The 24657-nt window shown below is 37.3% G+C and overlaps 1 protein-coding gene across 1 annotated transcript in view; it reads left to right on the forward strand.

The window, feature by feature from the left end:
- Nucleotides 1-279: 279 nt before the first annotated feature.
- The window catches only part of LOC136038055 (transcription factor BTF3 homolog 4-like), a 29471-nt gene continuing 5093 nt past the window's right edge, over nt 280-24657 (forward strand). The window contains exons 1-3 of the mRNA XM_065721009.1: nt 280-518; nt 11612-11779; nt 23975-24083. Coding sequence (XP_065577081.1) covers nt 11612-11779; nt 23975-24083 — 277 coding nt within the window. The 5' untranslated portion in view covers nt 280-518. The remainder of the gene's footprint in view (nt 519-11611; nt 11780-23974; nt 24084-24657) is intronic.

The following is a 24657-nucleotide window of genomic DNA, read 5'->3' on the forward strand; positions in this document are numbered from 1 at the left end:
TATATATTGATATCAAAACTCCGTTTTTTAGAGTTTTGGTTACTATTGAGCCGGGTTGCTCTTTACTACAGTACGTTACAACAAACTGTTTTATTGGTATTTTCATTTTGCTCGGAAGCAATTGGTTCATACGCAACCTAAAATATATTTATCAGAGCTATTATTATCTGTCATTTTGAAAAATTTTGAACTAACTGCCAATGGCTAGAAGTAGCGACATTAAAAAGAAAAAAACATAAGCCGTAAGAGTAAACCTTACACATGGTTTGAAACAGCCATTAATGGGGGCAGAGGGACAGGAAAATTACCACTGCTTCTCAACATGCATTTGGCGAATTTCAAGATTTTAAGCTGAATAACTTGCTCTTGGTAGAAAACCTGTAGTTGAAAACGCAGTTTAAATCAAAATCTTTTCTTCGATATTTTCTTCAGGAAACACATTGCACAGCCATTTGCAATATTTTGAGAGGCCGGCATTTTATTCAGATTTACAGGATAAACTCACAAAAATTTCTAATGTAAGTTGTCATTTCAGTTAATATAGTGCTTTGAAAATATCTCTGTTCTATTCGGCCTTTGCCTGGATTTTACCTAGGCCTAATTGCTGAAATTGTGCTTGTTAAATGTATCCTATCAAGGAAATAGGGGGTGGATACAATCATGACAGAAGCGCTTAGCATATCTGGAATGAACATTGATTGGGGAATCAACCCATGTAGGTTATTTCTTTAGTAAAATTCTATGTGAGAGGCCTTTGTCTACCTTCTAAAGTAATAGAAGAAGGTCAATTGAAATCTCAGGAATGGATCAAGAGTCTCAGTGATCTCCTGGAAAACTAGTTTGAAGACACACCTTAACTCCCTCCCCCTCTAAAGGATATTGACTTGGGATGATCCTTATTACAATCAGCATGTAAAAAGAGCATGCTAATTCATCTATTAGCTTTCTAAAATCCCCCTTTAACAAACTAAAAATGCATAAAGTGGGCATGGTTTTAAAGTTAAGGGAAACGTTAAGGTTTTACAATATGAATGAAATTGTATTTTAGCCTAAATACTGTTTCCAATCACCACTGGTAATTTCTGTATTTTAGTAAATCAAAAGATAATTAAAAAACATCCATTAATGGTAATTATCCCACTTTTACTTTTTAGTTCAAACTAGCCTACCCAGCAAACCCATGAATCAGAGCAATTAGTTAAATACAACATTTATGCTCCATTGATTTTAAGGCATGCCTTCTGATGCAATGGCAAGTACACAGTTTTTGCCTCAAGATTAAACTTGGATAAAATTCTAGTTAATTGACCTCTTGCTATCTCAGAAAGGGTTTAGGCTAGGAAAATGAAACTTTCAGGGATGAATCTACAGACTAAAGTATGTCCAGGAAGGTATTTTGAAGCAACTACCTCCACTCCTTCTCCCTCTAGAGGGCCCTGACCTTTGATGACCTTTAAAAATATGTGTGTTATAAAAGTGAAACCTTGCAAATTTGATCTTCTGCTTAATTGAAGTACAACAAAATTGGGTAAAATTCTAGTTAATAGACTTCTTACTATCTCAGAAATGGTTTAGGTTAAGAAAATGAAACTTTCAGGGACAAATCTATAGACTAAAGTATGTCCTGGGAAGGTATTTTAAAGTGCCCACCTCCACTCCTCCCTCAAGAGGGCCCTGAAATTTGCCTACATGACAGGTCTATACATATTGAAATTTTGACAAAACAAGATTTTGCCTTAATTTTCAGTTACTAGTTGCTTTTTTTCTGCCTTTAGTCCTGAAAATGCAATTCCTGTTATTTGAATAGAATTTTGGGCCATATCACTGTTTTTTTCAAAAATTAGGAAATATAATTGCATATCTTTAAAACCTTATAAAATGGAATTGAGCAAAGTTATGAAGCTGAAAACAATTTTGTTGTACTTTTATAACAATGTTTGAGGACTACAGCATTTAAAAAATCTTCTGGGATATTACCAACAGCAGAGGTAATACTGATTGACTGATAATTAGAAACTTTGCTCATGTCTTGTCTTTTGCGTATTGGGAAGATATAGGCAACTTTCCAGTCCATTGGTATAACTTTGGTCTCAATAGACTTTTGCAAGAGCCTTGAGAGTAGCAGTACTAATTGTGCATGAGCTTCCTTAAAGAGTCTTGAATGAATGCTGTCTGGCCTGACAGACTTATTTGGATCAAGATTTTTAAGCCAAGATTCAAGCTCAGCCTCATCCACTATTGTTGGAGACATTTCAGTATTAATTGTGTAGCATGGTGGGGTAGGGAGGGGGGCAGTGTCTGGGTTGTGAAAACTTATGTTAACTGGTGATTCAAGGCATCAACAATTTTTTAGGGGTCATTTGACTGGATTATATTACAAATTAACTCTATAACTGTGTGTCTACCAGGCTCATGTGCAGAGGCATATTTCCAGAACTTCTTGGGGTTTTTGTGGTTGTTGCAATGACCTTGTTGAGATTCTCTGGACAGGGCTCAAATTTTTTCATTACAACTTTGAGCCTAACTTGATAGTCAGCTTTATGGGGGTTCTGGTTTATGAGCTTGGACAGTTTATTCTTCTTGTTACCTTAATTACCTTGAATTGCAGCTTGGAGTAATATAAGGATTCTCTATCCTTGTGATGCTCCAGTGATGAAAAAACATTCATTTGGTGTAGGTTGTGGCTGTTGATCTAGACTCTTGTGGAGGACTCTGCAGCTTCCTAATTGTAAAGGAACTCCTCACAGAGCCATTCCTTATCAAGGTGGGACTTGAACATTGGGGGTTGAAGTTGCAGAAACTGTTTTCTCAGACAGTTGATTCCACATATTGATTACTCTTTGGCTGAAGAAATGACTTATATGTCTACTTGTGGAATGCTGCATAGGGAGCTTCATTGAATATCCTCTAGTACCAGAATGCAAGGGCTGTGTGAAGAGACTGGGAAGGGTGATTTTAGAAAGAATTTTGGTTAAAATCATATCACCCCTTTTCATTCAGTATGCAGTGATGGCAGTTTCAAACAATGTAATCTTTCTTCATATGGGAATTTATTCATGCTGCTAACCATCTTAGTGGCACAACACTGGACATCCTCAAGCAACTTCTATCTTTTTTGAAAAAAAGTGGCTGCCAATGACATTCTGACCTCCAGATGTGGTTGTACAAGTGCCTTATATAACTTAAAAAAACTCTTGGGTGTTGGCTGGAGATGGTTCTTTTTATGATACCAAGGGATATATTTGCAGAAGATGAAACAGACTTAGCATGGCCAATAAACTTTAATTGGTGATTGACAACCCCAAGATCTCTTTCATTAGAAACAGCAGAAAGGAAGTTGTCTTGAAGGAAATACTTACAATGCTCATTGTGTTTGCCAAAATGAATGACATGGCATTTGTCAACATTAAAAGCAAGGAGCCACATGCTAGCCCATCTACCTAGACTGTCAAGATCTGTTTGAATTGATTGCTGGTCAGAGGGAGTAGCTGCTTTTCCAACTAGTTTTGAGTCATCAGCATAAAGGGTAAAAAGATTTGAAAGAAGGGTGGGTAAATCATTGTCATAGAAGTTGAAAAGTGTTGATCCAAGAATAGTGCCCTAGGGCACATCACTTAATACAGTTGTAGGAGAAGAGAAATGGGAAATTCTTTGTGAGTCAAAAACTCTGATACTCTGTGATCTTTCAGAGAGGAAGTCCATAATCCACTGTACAACACCTTCATTGACACCTGAAGCCTTCTGTTTGATTATGAGGAATTTGTGACAAACCTTGTCCAATGCTTTGGACAGATCAAGAAGAATCATGTCAACAGAAAGACTCTTATCAAGCAGTGTAGTCACTTATTCGTTTGTTTGGATGAGGTTAGTGTCCACAGATCTACCAGGTCTGAATCCATGTTGCAATGTGGAGAGGATGCTATTGATCTCTAGATGTTCAATTTGAGCTTTGTTAACAAATCTCTCAAGCATGTTAACAACAGCAGAAATGATGCTTATAGGATGGTAATTTTCTACTGAGTCTCTTTATCCCTTTTATGGGTTGGGGTTATATGAGATGTTTTCCAATCATGCGGTAGTCCCCCATTTTGAAGAGATAACTAGAGCAGCATGCACAGGGGGTAACTGAGAGCTTTTTGACACTCCTTAAGAAGATGTGGCTGAACACTGTCTGGTCCCTTGGACTTATTTACATCAAGCTTCCCAAGGCTATTGAAAACCATTACTTCACTTACTGACAGATCAGGCATGGGAAAAAGCACTTCTTACAGTGGAGGATCTGGAGAGGAGGTACCTGAGTTTTGGGTGAAGGCAGGAGCAAATTGTACATTTAGAAGGTCAGCCTTATCTATTGGAGATGAATGTAGAACACCATGATCAACAAGGTCAGGAATAGTATGATGATTTGGGTTTGTAGCAGACATGTCTCCAGAAATATTTTGGGTTTAACTTGGTGTCAGAAGCTAATTTTTCCTCATAAGCAGATTTCAGTTTTTTGGCAGAATCTGTTACATGATTCCATGCTGCATTGTAAATAAACAGGGTCTCCTAGTTCCTCTCCTTCATGTACTGTTTCCAAGCTCCAGATTTCTGGTTAATCAGCTTTTTAACTTCCTAGTGAGGAAGGGGAGTGTTTTAGGCTGTTTTCTAAAAATAACCCTGGAGTGTTTCTTTTCAAGAGCAATGAGGGTTTTTTTTTAAATTTTATCAAGGCTCATTGATGTCACCAGGGATAAGCATTGACCAGTTTGCTAATGAAAGTTCCTGCTGTATTGCCTCATAGTTGGTGAAAGTCTGAGGACAAAATTTAGGTTGAGGACAACTATTTAGGGACAACACAGACAGAATAACTAGGTGGTTGCTACTAGCAATAGGCAGTAAATAATCATTATGAATGAGGGAATCAGGATCATGTGATATGAAGAGGTCTAACAGCAAGAGATTCTGATCAGCTCTATGGCATGTAGGCTTATCAATAGTCTGATGAAGATTATTTGATAGGCAAAAGTGAGTCTCTACTATTAGATGAAGAATATCCAGTTAGTTTTGAGGGCCAATTCACTATCTTCAAGGGAAGGAGCACTCTTCAATAGACACACCCAAGATGCAATTTTTTATTAGCAATGGAGATATCAAGCCATACACTTTCAATCAAAGATATATCAAGCATAGAAGGACTTACAACACTAACCTTGATACTGTCTCTTACATAAACGCTAACTCCTCTTTGACAATTTGGGTGCTCCGAGTTGCTAAATAGCTGATATCCTGAGATCTGTAGTGACATTTCAGTAACCACAAATAGACTATGTTTTGGTAACAGTTCAACAAAACCCACCACATTTGCTGCTTCTTCCTTAAGAAGCACTTTGGATTCAAGAAGCTTATTTGTCAGACCGTCAACATTGCTTGAAAGAACATGGAAAATATTCCCAGAAGGGGGCTTCTGACTTGGGAAATTTGGCTGTTGAGACTCAGAGGTAACTTCAGATATGGCACTTGCAAAACTTTGCAGAAACCTTTGGAGAAGGATTGCATGAAGCTGAACAAGAAATATCAACTGAAAGTCTATCAAAATGACAAACAAAACAAGGCAATAGAGCAACAAAACTATTTACATGAAGAGGTGATGACATAACTAGTTTTTCATTAAGGGTTGGTTTGGAGGGGGCCTTGGTGGGCCCCCTCCAAACAGGTGGGCCCCCTTTGACAAATGACCAATCACACTGATTGAGTTCATGCTTGATTTGACTGTGTTAGATTTGATGTCTGTGGTTACAGTCAAAATCAATTTTTTATTGCTTTGAGGTCACATTCTCCAAATGAGGGCTGTGATTGTATACTAATGAACAACTTAGGATTATTCATCAAAATGAGGTCAGGAAGTGAAAGATTTTGTCCTTCTTGAGATCTTGTCAGAAACGTCCCAACCTGGAATAGCAAGTGTTCTTCTAAGCAGTCAAGAAAAGACTTTCACCACATTGCTCACCATGCAAAAGATGGAAGTATCAGCATTTGATATGTCCTGGGCAGTTTCTTCAACAAGCCATGGACAAAAGTTATCAGGCCTGACTGCTTTATTTGCTTTCAGCATTTTTAGTCTTTTGCAAATATCATCAGCAGTAAAGGTAGTTAGCATTTGTGGTCACTTTGATAGTGGGAATGTTGGGAGGAGTAGTGTTTGATGGTGATGTAGTGAAATTTGTGCAAAATCTTTCAGAAAACTTGCAATTGTCTTCATGTCAGAGATAGCATTGTCATTTAGTTTTCTCATGTTAGGTTTAATTTGATGTTCTAGGTTGGTCTTACACATCCTGCCAAAATTTCTTAGGGTTTGTTGTACAATCAGATACAATAGCTTCTTTGTAATTACAAACAATCTTTTGGCTCATGCTGTGTAATTTATTTTGGCATTTGACAAATTTATCATAATGATAGTGCTCTTGAAAATTTCACTTTATTCAATGAATCAGATTTCATTGATTATTTCCTTGGTGCTTAAGAAAAAGCATTATCCTATTATGATAACTCATAGTAGCATTATCTTCATAGAATCTGACAATATTTTTTTCCAGTGTATAATTTAGCCACAGATCTATTCCTGAAATTTTATTCACTTTACTTCTTTTCAAGTTGACAAAAATACCCTGATACCACAGCTAAAACTGGTTTTTACACTTATATTGGCAACATGATTGGATCTTATTTTGGTCATAGATGTAAATACAAACAAGTTCTAGAAAAATGACTGCATGATTTTGACAATAGTTCACAAGGGACCTTTGGATAGACAAATATATTTACAAAATGTAAAGCATTCAAATGAAAGTTCCATAAAAGAAAGTATTTGAAAGCTCCATAGAAAATTTAAAGGTTTCATTGTTCATTTGGTGCTAATATTGGCACCAGTGCTCACTAAATCTTCAAAACTGTTTCAGAATCATCATTTGTATTAGTTACATGACTCCCAATAGGTCCTAAATTATTTGTCCAGTATTGTCAAATAAAGCTGCGGTCTAATTGATAATAAAGGTGTTGGAAGTGAAAGTTGCTCTATTTTAGTGGGTATTAGAAGCTATATTGCTGAGTGGTCTGTCAATCTTCTTCCCATTCCTTGTCTTCAACTTGCTATATGAGTTGAATTGAAAATTATACAAAGTTATGGCCAAAAAGTCTACCCTGTCCTTTTTATCTTTGTGGGGTAGACAACCTTTTACATAGTCAAGACAACCTTAATTATTTGACCATTCATGCGAAATAAAACCATGGTTTAATTGATAATAAAGGTGTTGAAAGTGAAAATTGCTCTATTTTAGTGATATTAGAAGCTATTGTGTTGAGTGGTATGTCAATCTTCTCAGCATTCCTTGTGTTTGGCTTGCTATATGAGTTGAAATAAAAATTAAACCAAGTTATGGTCAAAAAGCCTATGCTGTTCTCTTCATCTTTGTGGGGTTGACAACCATTTATGTAGTTAGAGGTAAATTACAGTTTTTGGATCAGTACATTCCACCACAGTGCACCCAGTTCAGAGATTTGCTAAAATTGGTTTTATAAGGAAAAGAAAGACAGACACAAAGCTAATGACATGTGACTTGGACTCCTGGACATGTGATGTCTAGTTGTTGCTCATAGGAGATTTGTTTTTTGGGAAAACAGAGCTTGGTTGCTCTATGCTGGACCTTCTCCAGTGTCTCCATGTCTCACTTAAAGTGCAGATTGTCAACCAATCATGGGGATGAACAAGGGCTGTGTAAAGCTTCTTGATAACTCTTGGTTGACGACTTGCAACTGAATTCTTGATCAAACCAAGGACCTTGTTTGCCTTAACTGCTTTGTTCTGACAATGACTATGAAATTTAAGCTTATTGTCAATGACTACCCCAAGATCATTGCTCTTCCTTGGCACTCTGAATGGGCAAATCAGCACCTGCAGAGTCAACCATGTGATAAGTAAGGCAGGGGTTGTTTGGACCAAGATGCAGGACTTTGCATTTGCATGGGTTGAACTCAAGCATCCAAGTTTTTGCCCACAGACAGAGGTCGTTAACATCTTCATACAAAGAAGAGCAGTTGAGGGTGCTGGACCAAAGAGTTTGGAATCATCTGCGTACAGTTCCAAGCCATTCCTTACCTCCTCAGGGGCATAATTTACATAGAGATTAAACATTGTTGGGCCTAGGTTGGTCATGGGTTGTCCCCTGTGCAATCCCTTGCTCTTTATGCTGAAGTTTTTAATTGTTTTAAAAAGTAGAATTGTGGCAGAGTCAAACTTTAGCATAAAGAGCGAGGGATTTCACAGGGGACAACCCATTTCATATACAGAGTAATTTCTGTTCGTTTTAAGTTTTAATGTAGCTCCTTACCTTCAGTTAAAAAAACTAGTTTTTTTTTAATTTTATTTCTGAACGTTTTTGAATTAATGCATGTTTGATTTTGGCTCTCCGCACATAAATTATTAAAATGAAATTTGCATATTAATTCCTTTTTTGGCTAAATGGCTTTCTCTTAGTTTTGATCAGACGATTTTGAGAAATAAGGGCTGGGGAAGGAGGCCTAGTTGCCCTCCAATTTTTTGATTCCTTAAAAAGGCAACTAGAACTTTTGATTTTTAATGAACGTTTTTATTAGTAAAAAATTTACGTAACTTAAGAATTAACTTACGTAATAAACTTTTATATTATATTTTTATTATGTATATGAGGGGGTTTGTCCCCTCGTTAATACCTCGCTCTTTCCCAATAACCATTACTGTATGTAAACACTGGTCAAAGTTTGTAACTTGCTGCCCCTCCCCCAGGGGCTGTGGGGGAGTAATTCATCCCCAAAGACATAGTTATTAGGGTTTTCGACTAAGCGGAACAAAATGGCTATCTCAAAATTTTGATCCGTTGATTTTGGAAAAATGAGCATGGGAGGGGGCCTAGGTGCTCTCCAATTTTTTTGGTCACTTAAAAAGGGCACTAGAACTTTTCATTTCCTGTGATCTGTGTTCTGGCAAAAATACAAAATTACTTATTTTTGTAGATAGGAGCTCGAAATTTTTGATATATGGTTCTCTGATACGCTGAATTCGATGGTGTGATTTTCGTTGAGATTCTATGACTTTTGGGGGGTGTTTCCCCCTATTTTCCAAAATAAGGCAAATTTTCTCAGGCTCGTAACTTTTGATGACAAAGACTAAATTTGATGAAACATATATTTAAAATCAACATGAAAATCTGATTCTTTTGCTGTATCTTTTAGCATCAAAATTCCGTTTTGAGAGTTTCGTTTACTACTGAGCCAGGTGCTCCTCAACACCCCGCTCTTTACGCTAAAGTTTGACTCTCTCTCTTAACTCTATTTTTAAAACAGTAAGAAACTTTAGCGTAAAGAGCGGGAAGTTGAGGAGGAAAAGTCCCTTTCATATACGGAGTAATTTCTGTTCGTTTTAAGTTTTAATGTTGCTCCTTACTTTCATTAAAAAAAAACTTGTCTTTTTTATTTAATTTCTGGGCGTTTTTGAATCAATGCATGTTTTGATCTTGGCTCTCCGCACATAAATAATTAAAACGAAATTCGCATATTAATTTTCTTTTTGGCTAAATGGCTTTCTCATAGTTGTAATCGGAAGATTTTGAGAAAAAGGAGAGGGGGGAAGCCTAGTTGCCCTCCAATTTTTTGATTACTTTAAAAGGCAACTAGAACTTTTAATTGTTTTACGAACATTTTCATTAGTAAAAAATATACGTATTTTACGAATTAACTTACGTAACGAACTTCTATATTCGTATATTTTTATTGCGTATATGAGGGGGTTCAGCCCTCGTTGATACCTCGCTCTTTACACTAAAGCTTAGATTTTGTCCCAATTCCTTAAGAATGACCTCTGAATCACAAAGCCCGTAGAATAAATAGTTGAAATTACTAAAAATACTTCAGCGTAAAGAGTGAGGTATAACGAGGAGGTAAACCCCTCATATGCGTAATAATTTTTGTTCGTTTTAAGTTTTAATGCTGCTCTTTACTTTCAGTAGAAAAAAACTTTTCATATTTATTTTTTCATTGTTTTTTCAAATAATGCTAGAAAATCCTGCGCCCCCTTCATTGAAATTCTCTTCCCCCATGAGAAGTTTCTCCATGGAAATATCCTCCCACGCACCCCCCCCTAAACCAAAAAATCTCCCTGAAAACGTCTGTACACTTCCCAGTAACCATTACTATATGTAAATACAGGTCAAAGTGTAACTTGCAGTCCCTCCCACTGGGACTGCGGGGGAGTAATTTGTCTCTAAAGACATAGTTATCAGGTTTTTCGACTATGGTGAATAAAATGGCTATCTCAGTATTTTGATCTGGTGACTTTTGGGAAAAAATGAGCGTGGGAGGGGGCCTAGGTGCCCTCCAATTGTTTTGGTCACTTAAAAAGTGTACTAGAACATTTAATTTTCGTTAGAATGAGCCCTCTCGTGACATTCTAGGACCACTCAGTCGATACGATCACCCCTGGGAAAAAAAAAAACAAAAAAAACTAACAAATAAACACGCATCCGTGATCTGTCTTCTGGCAAAAAATGCGAAATTCCACATTTTTGTAGATAGGAGCTTGAAACTTCTATAATAAGGTTCTCTGATACGCTGAATCTGATTGTGTGGTTTTCGTTAAGATTGTATGACATTTAGGGGGTGTTTCCTGCTATTTTCTAAAATGAGGCAGATTTTCTGAGGCTTGAAACTTTTGATGGGTATAACTGATCTTGATGAAACAAGTATATTTAAAATTAGCATTAAAATGCGATTCTTTTGATATAACTATTGTTATCAAAATTCCATTTTTTAGAGTTTCGGTTACTATTGAGCTGGGTCGCTCCTTACTACAGTTCGTTACCACGAACTGTTTGATGAAAATAGGCAGTAAAGTTACCACCATTTGCTTAGTAAAATCCAAAACTTAAATTTATAATTTTTGTACTTTTCATACATTTACTTTCTATTATACTAATCCCCTAAAAAACAGCCATGTTGTTAGAACCACCCCACTTCGCAAAAAACCAAACCCAGAAAACAAAGCACCCAAAAAAGTAATGATATAAATTTCTTTGCCCCAGTGCCATAGCAAGAATTGAAGACAAACTTTTAACTATAAAAATTTACTTTTCAGTCCCGTTTCAGCAACAGGACAATCCCGAAACATCATTTTGACAGCCTAAAGAAGTTAGAAATTTAAATTTCACCTCCTTATTACAAAATAAAAATTTTGACCTCCCACTTGGCCTGTGTGGTAATACAGACAAATTTCCTTGATAAACCGAAAATTTAATTAAATAATTTTTGGTGGTATGCGTCATTAGTAAAATCTAACAGACTGCACAACATAACTGAAACATGTTTCAAACTTGTTTGCAAAAAGAAACAGTCTTAATAATTAAAAACTTATCAAGAACTCAACTACTAAAAACCAATAAAAACATTCCCAAACCAAAGCAAACGGTCCCAACCACAAATCCCCTACTACGTCAGGGGGGGTGCTCCCCCCCTGGATGCGCTGCTGCCTTGTTAGATTGTCTTTGTATCACCCCCATCTAATACAACTGATGTTGGATATTTGAAGAAACCATTTCCTTTGCAGATGAATGCTGATAGACTTGCAAAACTTCAATCTCAGGTGAGAATCGGTGGACCAGGTACTGCTAGGAGGAAGAAGAAGGTCATACACAGGACAGCTACCACAGATGACAAAAAATTGCAAGGCTCACTCAAAAAGCTTTCAGTTAATAATATACCTGGAATAGAAGAGGTAGGATGAAATTATTTAAGAGCTTATTTAGACTTTTCTACTTTCTTTTCTATTATGTCTTATCTAATATTGATTTGATAATTAATGCTTTTAGCTGCTTACTGATTATTTTCAAGAACAATGCACCCTGGATGGTTATAATTAACTAAATGAAAAATTTGCCTGTCCCTCAGGAAGGGCAGTGTTTGAAATACACAAAATGTTTTAATGTTTCCTCCCAGTCTTGTACCTAATATTTTTGTTGGAAGGAAGAGCTACCAAATACTATATCATATAATATTGTATGCTGGTCAGAAGACCTTATAAGACAAAGAGAAAAGGAACACAAATACGTTTTAAAGGTGTATAGAAAGCCTAATTATTGGATTAATGCAATAGGTTTAAAGGTTTTTAGCAGCCTGATGTCTTAGATTTTGCCTAAAAAAAGTCAACTAGAAGTTCTGGTTGACTTGTTTGAGTTTCTACAAAACAAAGTGAATTCTAAGTATAGAGAAATTTACCTTACTTTAAATCGCATCATCCAGCAAATAAGGTATTATCCTGCAGGTGTTGGTTAGTGAAGATGTTGAGCCAACGCGTTGGCTGCATCCCATTCTCGAAGCCATAGCTTGGATGTCCAATTTTTGTCCACAGCTCTCTTGAAGGCCTCCATACTAGGGACTGAGACTGCTACTTCCCTTTGGCAGTTCCAAAGCCCATCGACTCTAATTTGGGGAGAAGTTGTTCTGTAGTCTGGTGTTGGCTCATTTGCAGTTTAGCATCATGGTGTGTCCGCTAGTTCTTGTGGATTGGTTAGGTTCAAGCATATTTTGTTACAAGGACTGTGTGCAGCATTTTGTATGCCATGATGACATTCCTGTGCTTCTCTCAATAGGAGAAGGTAAAAATCTTTAACTCCTCCAGGCGGGATGGGTAGTCCAGGCTTTTGCAGCCCTCTATTGATTTAATTGCTCGTCTTTGGAGACTCTAGTTTTTTCTTGTCAGTTTCATTCAGTGGGGTCGCCACACACATCCCAAATTCCAGTTTTGGTCAAAGGACTTCTATATATTGACATCAGCTTGGTGACCTACTGCAGAACACCCTTTTTACAATTCCCAGGGTTACAAGTCCATGTGTTCTAGAGGCAACTGACTTAGCATGTTGGTCAAACTTCAATTCTTCATCCACAAGTATACCCAGGTCTCTTTCAGCAAGGGAGGAATCAATCACCTGCCAAGGGCGATTTATTCCACACCTGTGATACTGTCCCGTTTTTTACTTCCTGAGTTTTGTCCAATCTGAAAGTTTGTCTAGGTCAGCTTGTAATAAGGCTTGCTCTTCAGCTGTTTTTGCAGGGCTGATGATTTTCCTATCATTGGCATACAGGTCCATTTTTATGGCACTTGATATTTACCAAGGGACATAGCAATCACAAATTCTGCCGGTTGTTCTGTCGGTCTGTCTGTCCTGGTTCTACCACTTTAGGCATTTCCAGGTAAGCTAGGACGATGAAATTTGGCAGGCGTATCCGGAACCAGACCAGATTAAATTAGAAATTGTCGTTTCCCCGATTCGACCATCTGGGGGGAGTGGGGGGACGGTTAAATTGGAAAAATTAGAAAAAAGAGGTATTTTCAACTTACGAACGAGGGATCGGATCTTAATGAAATTTGATGTTTGAAAGGATATCGTGTCTCAGAGCTCTTATTTTAAATCCCGATTGGATCCGTTGACGTTGGGTGGGGGGGGGGCTAAAATCTTGGAAAACGCTTAGAGCGGAGGGATCGGGATGAGACGTGGTGGAAAAAAATCACAAGTCCTAGATACGTGATTGACATAACCGGAACGGATCCGCTCTCTTTGGGGGAGTTGGGGGGGGGTTTAATTCTGAAAAATTAGAAAAAATGAGGTATATTTAACTTACGAAGGAGTGATCGGATCTTAATGAAATTTGATGTTTGGAAGGATATCGTGTCACAGAGCTCTTCTTTTAAATCCCGACTGGATCGGTGACATTGGGGGGGGGGCTAAAATCTTGCGAAACGCTTAGAGTGGAGGGATAGGGAGGAAACTTTGTGAGAAAAACAAGCACAAGTCCTAGATACTTGATTGACATAACCGGAACGAATCCGCTCTCTTTGGGGGAGTTGTGGGTGGGGGAAGGGTTAATTCTAAAATATTTTAAAAAATGAAGTATTTTTAACTTAAGAAGAAGTGATCAGATCTTAATGAAATTTCATATTTAGAAAGACTTCATAACTCAGATCTCTCATTCTAAGTTCTGACCGGATCTAGTGTCATTGGGGGGGGGGGGGGAATCTTGAAAAACGCTTATAGCGGAGAGATCAGGATGAAACTTGATTGGAAAAATAAGCACAAGTCCAAGATAAGTGACTGACATAACCGGACCAGATCCGCTCTCTTTAGTGGAGTTGGGGGGGGGGAGTAATTCAGAAAAATTAGAAGAAATGAGGTATTTGTGACTTACGAACTGGTGATCGGATCTTAATGAAATTTGATATTTAGAAGGATCTTGTGCTTAAGAACTCTCATTTTAAATCCCGACCGGCATCAAGCTTCTGATTTTCCTTTTAAAGCAATCTATTGATTCTTAGAATTTTGCTAGAGCTCATACCATATGAGCTCTTGGCACTTCCTACCTCATCACAAATGCCATATGAGCTCTTAGCTCTTGTGTTTTTGACAGATTGTGGGCATTGTTGACGTAGGTGTTAAATAAGGTTGGACTAGGATCGTTCTCTGTGGGACTCCACTTTCCACTACAGTACTATCTGAGTAAAATGCCTGACTGTTTTCCCTCTGCACCTTTACGTTCTGCATTCTATCTTTCAGGAATGCCATCACCCCACTCAACATACTCCTGGCTTACCCCAATTGCAATTAACTTTGCCTGTAGTCAACGATGACAAGCTTCTTAAATGCTTTAGGAAAATCCAGCTGAATGAGGTCTACTGGGATTTCTTTATCCTGGAGCTCAGTGACAAAATCGTAAACATTTATCAGATTCGTATCAATGGATCATCCTGATCTAAATCCATGCTGAATCACTCTAATAAGATTGTTAGAGGTGAGGTTTCTGACAATGGCAGTATTTGCTGATCCTTCCAAAATTTTCCCAACAACGGATGTAATGCTAAAAAAAGAGGTAATTTGTTAAGTCTAATCGGCTGCCACTTTTATGGATAGGGGGGATATTAGTATTTTCCCAGTCCTGAGGTACTATCTTTGTATCTAGGGACTTTTGGAAAAGTACTGCGAGAGGCATGGCCAATTCTGCATGAGCTTCTTTTAATGTCCGGGGGTGTATCTCAGGCCCTACAGATCTGTTATGGTTCAGGTTTTTCATTCTAGCCTCAACGTCATCTCCACTAACAGTAATTGTATACTTGGGTTGATTGGGAAGTGGATCTCAATCTGGGGTGGTGAAAACTTCTTGGAACTGATTGTTCGGTGTCTCAGCTATGTCTTTAGGGCGGGTATTAAATATTCCATCTATAGGAACCTCAGTTGCTGAGTGACTTCTGGAGTTCTGCAGGGAAGCAGACCTCCAAAATATCTTGGGATTTGATTTGGAAGCATCTGCAATTGCTTATTTATACGCTCTTGTAAGTTTTCTTGAAAGCCGTTGAGCATTATTACAGAGTTGCTTAAATTTATCGTAATTTGGCTGTGTTGGTATATCTTTATATTTCTTCCTCTGCTTTTTCTTTTTTTGGATTGCCAGTTTGATATCACAGGTCAGAAAAGGAAGAGTTAGATAAGATAAGATAATATTTATTTTCAAAAGACTATCACAAGCTCTATAGAGCCGAATTCGCTTTATAGGTTAGTAAAAGCTAAAAAAAAAAAAAAAAAAAAAAAAAAAAAAAAAAAAAAAAAAAAAAAAAAAAATTCAAAACAGTACATTAAGTCAAACACTTAAAATTAAAAAGAAATTAAAAAAGCAAAATCATTAGAAATAAAGGGCAAATCAGTAAACTTAACTATTAAATTACAAAAACATTGCAGTAAATCAAGAAAATAAAAACGGCAATAGAGGAAAAGGGGAATTTGGCAATTATTAAGGTGTTCCAGAATAAAGGGTATAAAACTTTTACGAAACCTCTCTGTAACAGCATGGATCGGAGAGTAAGTTGGGTTTGCTAAGGAGGCTGACCAGGGGAGTCGGAGTCTAATGGGATTGTGAAAATCAGGGAGTAAGTCCTCAGTAAGGGGATTGGAAATGACTGATTTAGCGAAAAACAGGCAAAATTTTCCCCCCTTTCTTTTAAGGTGGTAATGCGTGCAGCGTTAAGGAGGAAGGAGTATGGAATTTTGCCTTCTTTGTAAATAATCCTGAGTGAACGCTTTTGGACCGACTCGATTTTGTCACTAAGTTCATTTGAAAGTTGCGAATGCCAGACCGGACATGCATATTCCAATAACGGCCTGGTAAAGGATAAGTAAACACGGAGGGAATGTATCTTAGGACAATTAAATTTGTTTAGCAGCTTAAAAATGGATAGTGAAACATTTGCTTGTTTAACAATGTTGGAAACATGTGTGTCCCATTTAAGATTATTAGAAATTGTGACACCAAGAAGCTTAACATGTTTCACTAGCATTTCGTGTGGGATCGGGTCGCAAAAAGCAGGAGTAGATTTCAAGAAGTTGATCGTCGTTATCTGTTATTTAGTGGGATTTACTGTTAATTTAGATTCTTACATTCATCCGAACATTGGGTTAGGATTTCAATGGGGTCACTTAGTATTCCTATGACATACTTCAAGGATCGACAAGTCATCCACATATTTCCATCTTTGGGGGAATTCCTTGCCAATTTCGTTAATCATGACAAGAAATAATAATGGTCCTAATAAGGTTCCTTGAGGTATTCCACAGTACCTAGGGAGGTGGTTAGAGAAGGTATTTTTATATTTTACAACTTGTGATCTGTTTGAAAGGAACGCTATAACAATATTTACTAAAAGTGGGCCAATTTCAAAGTCATCGTGTAGTAAACGAATTAGAATATTGTGGTCAACTAAGTCAAACGCTTTTTGAAAATCGACTAAAACCAGGTTTAGCCAAACATTTGGTTTCTCTAGTTCACTTAGGATGGTGTGAATCAAGTGTACAAGGTAATGGGTGGTGAAGGTTTTTCTAAAATTACCAAACTGTCGGGTGTCAATGCGTGGTATAATTTTAATTTTAAGCCAGTCACAAAGGAACCCTTCGTAAAGCTTAGAAAAAAACTGGAGTGATTGCAATAGGACGCATGTTGGTTATAGTCAGACTGGAAGATTTCTTCGGGATGGGTGTTATAAAACCTAGTTTCCAGCAACTTGGGAATTTACCAGATTTTGTAATTTGGTTAAAAATATTAGATAAAGGTCCAGCAATTGTGTCTGAAAAGGCTTTAATCAAATCAATTGGGATGTCTAATGGGCAAGTACTTGACTTTTTGAGCTTTCGGATTTTATTTATAACATCAGAGGGAGAAATTTAGGGGAAAGAGGTGGAGGGAGGCTTTGTACTATGGTCGCAATATGCAGGTTCAAATCGTTGGCTATCTTGTAAGGGGGCTCAGGGAGAGGAATTTTCCGCAAATCTCTTTAATAAGTCGCAGTAATGTAAGGTTTATCGGTAGAGCATATTTTAATTTATTTTTTTCACCGGAAAATGGGCTTCATAATTACTCCTCAATAATTTTTGGAGGGACAAAGCCTTAAAGTCGACATCATTTGTTTGGTACACAGGGGAACAATTTTCACTAGTGATCCAAGAGCCAAAATTGTAGAGTCCTGAGTCAATTATAGGTCTAAAGACGGTTTCAGTAATAGTAAACGAATGTTTATCTGTAGCTAGTGGAGATAGGAGTAGGCTAAAGTGGTAACTACCTCCGAGAGGGGGAAGAGTAGTGATGGATAAAAATCATTACGGACAAAGAAAAGAATTCCACCCCCTTTCTTACCCAGAGGGTGGGTTTCGGGTCTGAGTTTAATAAACTGGGAGAAATTATTCATTTTTAACGTGTGTGTATTTTGAGCGTGTACTTCAGTAATAGCAATTATGTCTGATCTATATATTTTAGAAAAGGAGTCTAATTCATTAAGAAATTTTTTTCAAAATTAAGACTTTCAGCGTTGCTTAACAAAAGTGTGCGAAATTTAAAACGACCTGCAAAGGTACCATTTTTACACTTAACTTTATTTAAATTACAAATGGGTACAGGGGGTGTGGTGGGATTCTTAGTGGGGGCCAGATTAATGTAGTCAGAACAAGGGACCGAGGGAGCACATTTGACTTTTATGGGTTGGCTACTAGAGTCAACATCGATAGATGAATTATTAGAGTAAGAGAAGGATTTGTCTTGGGGATTTGGGGTGGGGGACGGGCAATGATATGGATGAAGCACGAGGAGAACAATTAGGATTCATTACAAGACAATTATTGAATGCAAAAAGTTTCAGACCTGAGTCACGTTGACAGGGTAGGCACGAGGGATAAAACGAATGGACTGGGGGGGGGGGTTCGTAAGGTGCTGGGAAAGGGGAGCTGGGGGGGGAACAGTGATTCATGCCCGTCAAGGAATTGCTGGTTTGTGGCAGAGTAGGGAGGGTATAGTAGAGCATACTATGAGGGGGGAGGAAATAGGACTTATGTATGCGGGGAGGGAGAGGAGGTAACAAAGGATAAGGGAGGAGAGTTCGGGATCGGGAAGGGTTTGTCAATTTTGAGCTGTATCTGATGAACTTTGATGAGAAATTTTTGCTTGAGTGCGGTGCACTAAAAAAGGACGGCGGAAGGGAGATGAGTGGCTCTTATAATTTTTATCTTTGGACAGGGACACTGGAACAGGGCCCCAGGGAGGAGAATTAACGTCACCTACTTTTGGTGCATGGGCAAAACTACAATATTTGTTATTACAAGCTAAAACTGAACAAAGCTTCACATGGTCAAAACTGCACTTAACGGAACCACAACTACCTGAAATAAAAATTACGACATATATGTAAAAATTTGCACTGCTTACTAAATTTACAACGATTATGATCAAAATATTTGCATATCACATTTTTTTTTTTGTTGGAACTTGGTTGATGCACTTGGTTGAAAATTACTGAGCTCATTTTTTTTAGTGTAATTTGCCTTAACCTCTATTTTCGAAAACACTTTTTGGCTGGAGCTTGGTTGAAGAAAAAACGTGTTCAAATACACAATTGTCTCCTAATTGGCAAAAACCTACCAAGATTATATTAGCACATTTTAGTTTATTATCAGGAGAGACACTCTTATTATGCAGGCTATTCACCTTGTTAATGTCCACACGTTTTTGGGCATCTGTAATGTGGTAATCAAGGTTACCATTATAATTAGGCTGTATCAAGGGTGGATTGAAGTCAATGAAAATTTCCGGATTTGTGTCACTTGTTGTGACAGGTATCACTGGATTTAATCCTCTAAGTCCTTCAACAATATTCATTTGGTTTATGGACATTGCGCTTTTTTTATGGTCAGAGATGAAAGTATTATTAACCTCATTCAAAATGGGATTATATGCAGGTTGATTTGCTAGATCGCTTTGGTGAATAGTCAAAAAATTGGAGATGAAAGTTAATGCATCCGTTAACTTTTCTTGTTAAACCAAGATTTTGGTAATATCTGGTTGTAAGATGGGGGGTGTAAGGACAGTGTCCGTTTGAACTGATTTATCAATGCTACAGTCAGTTGTTTGACAAGATGCATTTGTTCTCCCTTCAGAACAGCCTCGGCGCTGGGAAGGGACAAGGGAAACTGTAGGATCACACAAACTAGTGTCAGCCTTGTTAGAAACGGTTGGTTCTTCAGTCAATAGAGGAAACTGGCTGAGCGGAGTGGCTGGAAAATGTTTAGGGCTGCTGAGCCCACTAAGAATGCTAAGAATCCTTCTTCTTTCAACAGGGGTACGGGGTGTCCGAGAAGTTCCGGATGGGGGGGATAGAAAGCACTGGAGAAGAAGTACAGTTTACCTTAGACTTAGTAGAGCAATCTAGGCACATCCAGGAGTTATTCCAACTAGTGATTTCTATCCTAGCACACTTTTCAGTCCCTGCATGGAACCAAGAACTGCAATTAACACATTTGACTGCGTTTGAAGTAACCTGTAATCTGCATTCAGGACAAAATTATTTTGATTTCGTCATTTAGTCTTGCAACACAGGTTTAAGCCTTACTTAATTGAAAGGTCTTAACAGGTCAGAGACTGAAGAGCGACTGTTCGTGGTTTACGGATTCACGTATTGTAATATGCTTGTCACAAGATGATACAAGAATCTCTTTCACTCTACTCCATGGTTCAGGAGAATCTGTATTCTAAATAAAGAATGAGACCAATCTTGTCTTCATAATTCTCGCCTAACCTGGTTGTAATCTGTGTACACATGTCTTACATACTGATTTTTCTTAGAAAACAACCTAAGCTGGCAAGCAATTTCAATAGGATCACTCACTCCAAATGACGTTTCAGGCTTGATACTAACAATCGTTCCTGGGTCTCTTACAAGGTCAAGAATTGTTAGGGTTTGCCCATCTCGATACCTAGTTGGAAAATTAATTGCTTGGTACAATGAGTGATTTCGTAGGCATGCGAGAAATGGGTTAATATGACCAGCTTCTTCTTCCAAAGCATAAAACTCTATTCATTGCACCCGGGGTAGATTCAAGTCTCCTGTTATGACTACATTTTCATTAGTAGTCCTCATAACCTGGTCAACAGAGCTGGTTAGTGGTTTTATTGATCTCACTTGGCAGGGAGCACTAGGGCTCCTATACAGACACCCCTTTACAAGCTGGCTATCATGTAGCTTAATTGTCACCCATACATGTTCTACCCAGGATTTATGCTCACTATTTATATGAAAAGTGCCTACCTGAAGGGATGCTCTTGTATAAATAATAACTCTTTGCAAAGCTTGTGAAAAGTTTGAAACCAGGTATCTGTACTTGCGTCTCGTCAGAGGAGTTGATGTCCTCTTGGGCTTTACTTCAGTAAAGGCAAATACGTCCTCCTCAGGTTTTAGGGCCATCACTGCCTTAATTTCATCTATCTTGTTAGTTATAGAATCTACATTGCTGTACAGAACTTCTAATCTACAGATGGCGTTTGCGTTCTTCCATTCACAGCCCAGGTACCGAGTCATTTTAGTTAACAGTACGTATTCCTGTTCCGAAAGATCATGGTACTTCTTCCTAATGTGGCAGCACTTGCAAACAACATTGCAAGAACTGAAACAAAGAGAAATATAGAGGTATGTTTCTGGAAAGACAACGCAGCATTGCTCTACAACTCATGCAAAGACTCAATTTTCATAGTTTTGGAATCAATAGAAAACCTCAATAGGGACAAGGATGCTGAGATGTCACAAAATTCTGGTGCGGTAGTGTCAATCCCCCCCCCACCAACATTTCGTGTGTTTTTTAGTATATTCATCGAAAAATCCCTTTTTGATATTTTCATAACAAGAAAAAAAAATACTAAAACAGGACCAATGTCATCCTCCTTTTAGATTTTAAAAAATAGGATGTGTACCTCGCCCTCCTTTTTTTGTGAATTGGCACTACTTTTCTAGTGAAGTTCTAAACGTTGTTTCATCTGTTATTCAAAGTAGTCTAGGGGAGGACTAAGTAGAGAGATTCTATGGTGAGCGAGCAGATCAGAGTTGTTAAATTGCACAATTCTTCTATATCTTGTTCTTTTATAAGGGTTCCCAAGTTGACAGTATTGGAAAATCTTAAGCTTCTTTAAAACAGAAAGTTGTTGCAGTATTTTTGTCACGTTTTTTTCTGTTCTGTTAAGAATAGTCTTTACATGTTTACAGACATTATTCAAATGATAGTTGGTCCTCTTAAGAGTCTCACAAAAGAAGCATCATGTTGAAAAGTTGAGACATGTTACAAATTGTAATTGTTTTGTGGTACCTAGCGATTGCATTGCTTTTGAAGACGTCCTTCTAACACTTTGATAGAGCAAAGAATGCATTGTAAGAGTTCAACTAAATGCATGATAGAATTAAGGTGCTTTGCCAATCTTCTTTCATAGTTCAGTCAGATTCTGTCTGTAAAAGTAGTAATAATTTTTTTTTTTTTTTTTTTTTTTTGAGATTGTTGGTTCTTAAGAGTAAAGCACTGTATAGGTTACAAACATGCATCAAGGCTCCAAAATCAATGCTGAATAACTGGAATTGAACAGTTAGAAGAAATGACTAGGTTGAAACCGTGTTTGCTGCAATGTATGTAAAGGGTCTGTGGATACTCATAGATTTGATTGTAAAAAAGAAGTGGCTATTTTCTGCCAAAATCTGGCAGAGTATAGTTTTTTTTTTTCAAGAAAATCGGAAAAGAAAGTTTTTTTTATGAGATAAACCGACTTGTGTAATTGTGTAACACGGAATTCTGTGAATAGGTTTTCGAAAGTCTACTAGATTTTGTCATTCTAGTATGTCTGCAGCAGGTTTTCTGCAGAAAACCAGTATTTCCAAATCTTTTCACTGCCTGTAGATACTAGTTTATATCTCAAAGAGTATAACAGATGAGCAAACTCTGATTGAGCCATTATAATTCTGTGTTAAGATTAGGCGAGGTCCATCTGCTATTACTACTAACAGCATGAAAGAATACTTCAAATTAAACAACGGCTTATGAACCGAACTATATATTTTAAGGGTAAGGCTCTGCTTTGTTATTTACCTAATACAAACTATCAAACTGGAAGAAAAAGTTGACATCTATATTGTATGGTAATAAGAAATATAAGACTGAATTATACAATGAAAGAATATTTTTAAAATCAGTCCAGGAAAAATACGTTTAATCTTTCTAGGTCGAACATTTCTTAATATCTCCATTTTAATTTGACTAACATGATGAAGGAGCTGAGCTTGGAGAAGAATGCCATCATTATTAGATGGCTCTGATTGTATGATTAAAATGGATCCAAGATGTTTCTTGTGGCAAAGGGCAAGCTTCTGCCTCCAACAAAATATATTGTTCTCAGTAACTGTCATCAGTTTTTGACAATCTTCCGTGTTTTGTACTTTCTTTGCTGTACCTCATTGATTAATGGTTCTAGCCAGTGCAAATTGATTATTGATTAATGAGAATAGCATAAAACAAAATAAGTTTGTTTATTTCTGCAATACAATTTTTGTTAAGCTGTGTTTATTGGTGATTTGTATAATCTCTGATAGTTTTCTCTCAGTATCCAGTGTCTGAGGACAAGATTGCTCAAGTCCTTGTAGTAAAACACCTTTTCCTGCAGTTTCAGAGAAAAAGAACGCGGAATGACAGTGCATCAAGTTTCTAAAAAGCAACAATTGTGGTTTGGAACCAACTAAAAATACACTACATGCGTGTGCTATGAAGTGACTCTAGGCCTATGCATATCAAGCGAATTAGATACATATGGTTACCAACCATTTCAGTGTCTTCCAAGCCCATCGGGAAAAATGAACGATTTGTATATCGTAAAAACACTAGAAATATCTATTCAGGCTTGTTTGGATGGAAAAGAATTCTAAGGAATCCTGAAAGATCATGTTTTTCTATGAATGCCTGAGCCATAAACTGTGTCGTGTTTGATTTTTTGCTTTCAGGGTGGGGACGTTTATCCAGAAAAAACTGTTCCTCTCTTGAGATACATATCTTTTCCAGGGATTTTTTTTGACGAATTTACTAGATATAGAAACATTTTAGGAGTTGGGTGGGTCCAAACCTGGTAACTCAACACGGTCCAGTCTCCATCCTTAAGGATCAGACCTGTGTAGACCTCAGCTGATATGTAACAAGGAGTTTTTTTCTGTTCAAACTTTGGGTAAAAACCGAAATCAACCTTGAACTGAAGTAACTACAATCTGGACTTTTTACTTGATTAGTTTTAGCTGAAATTGTCTTTGTACTTTCGATTCCTAATTGATTCTCTTGCAAACTTATGCTGGTTTTTGGTCATTGAAAATCGAAAGACCACCACCTGTTCGAACCAATTCTAGCTACATTATTTTTCCTCTCCTTTTTGTATTGTTTTTATTTGTATGTTTACTGGGGATTTAAGCCCAAACAAGCTCTGCTTCGAACCATTTAGTTGTTTTGTTTTGTTCATTTATATTAATAAATCTATCTTTCTGTCTCTACATCATAGGATAAATTGCTACTTTACTTTTGTCTCTTTTCTCTTGTAGGTAAATATGTTCAAGGATGATGGGACCATTATTCACTTTAACAATCCAAAAGTCCAGGCTTCATTGGCAGCCAATACTTTTGCTGTTAGTGGACATGCTGAACACAAGCGTTAGTCCCTATTTTGTATCCTTTTTTATTGTTATTACTCTTCTAAAGCTTTCTTATTTCCAATTGTTACATTAAAACTGCTCCCAGTTATTTTAAGGAAGAGGCCTGTGTATGGAGCCTCTACTGGCACGAGAAAATAAAATCGCTCGACATGCAAGAATTGTTGAAGTTGCATCCTTCTTCATTTACTTAAAAAACATCAAGTGTTTGAAAGGATTTTTCTTAAAATGTTCTTACATATCTTTTTTTTATTACAAATGTAGTCTCTTTCTTTATTTGAAAAACACTTGTAAAAACATACATACCTTCAATCATAACATCTAGCAATCAAGGCAAGCCTGTAGATGCTGGGTCAGTGATGAGATGAGCAGGAGCATCCCCCTCAAATCTACATGTTTTGGTACACAAATAGATGATGAATTGGATTAACTGGCTTTTTGAAAGCACCAGCATTAGGGGCAGTCATTATTTCTTCAGCAAGGCAATTCTACATGTTCACAACATGGTTTGAGAAAAAGTTGTTTCTCAGCTTGGTCGTTGCTCTGGTTTGAAATAACTCCTTTGAATTGGGTCT

The sequence above is a fragment of the Artemia franciscana genome, chromosome 17 (genome assembly GCF_032884065.1).
Source record: "Artemia franciscana chromosome 17, ASM3288406v1, whole genome shotgun sequence".
Taxonomy (NCBI): Eukaryota; Metazoa; Arthropoda; class Branchiopoda; order Anostraca; family Artemiidae; genus Artemia; species Artemia franciscana.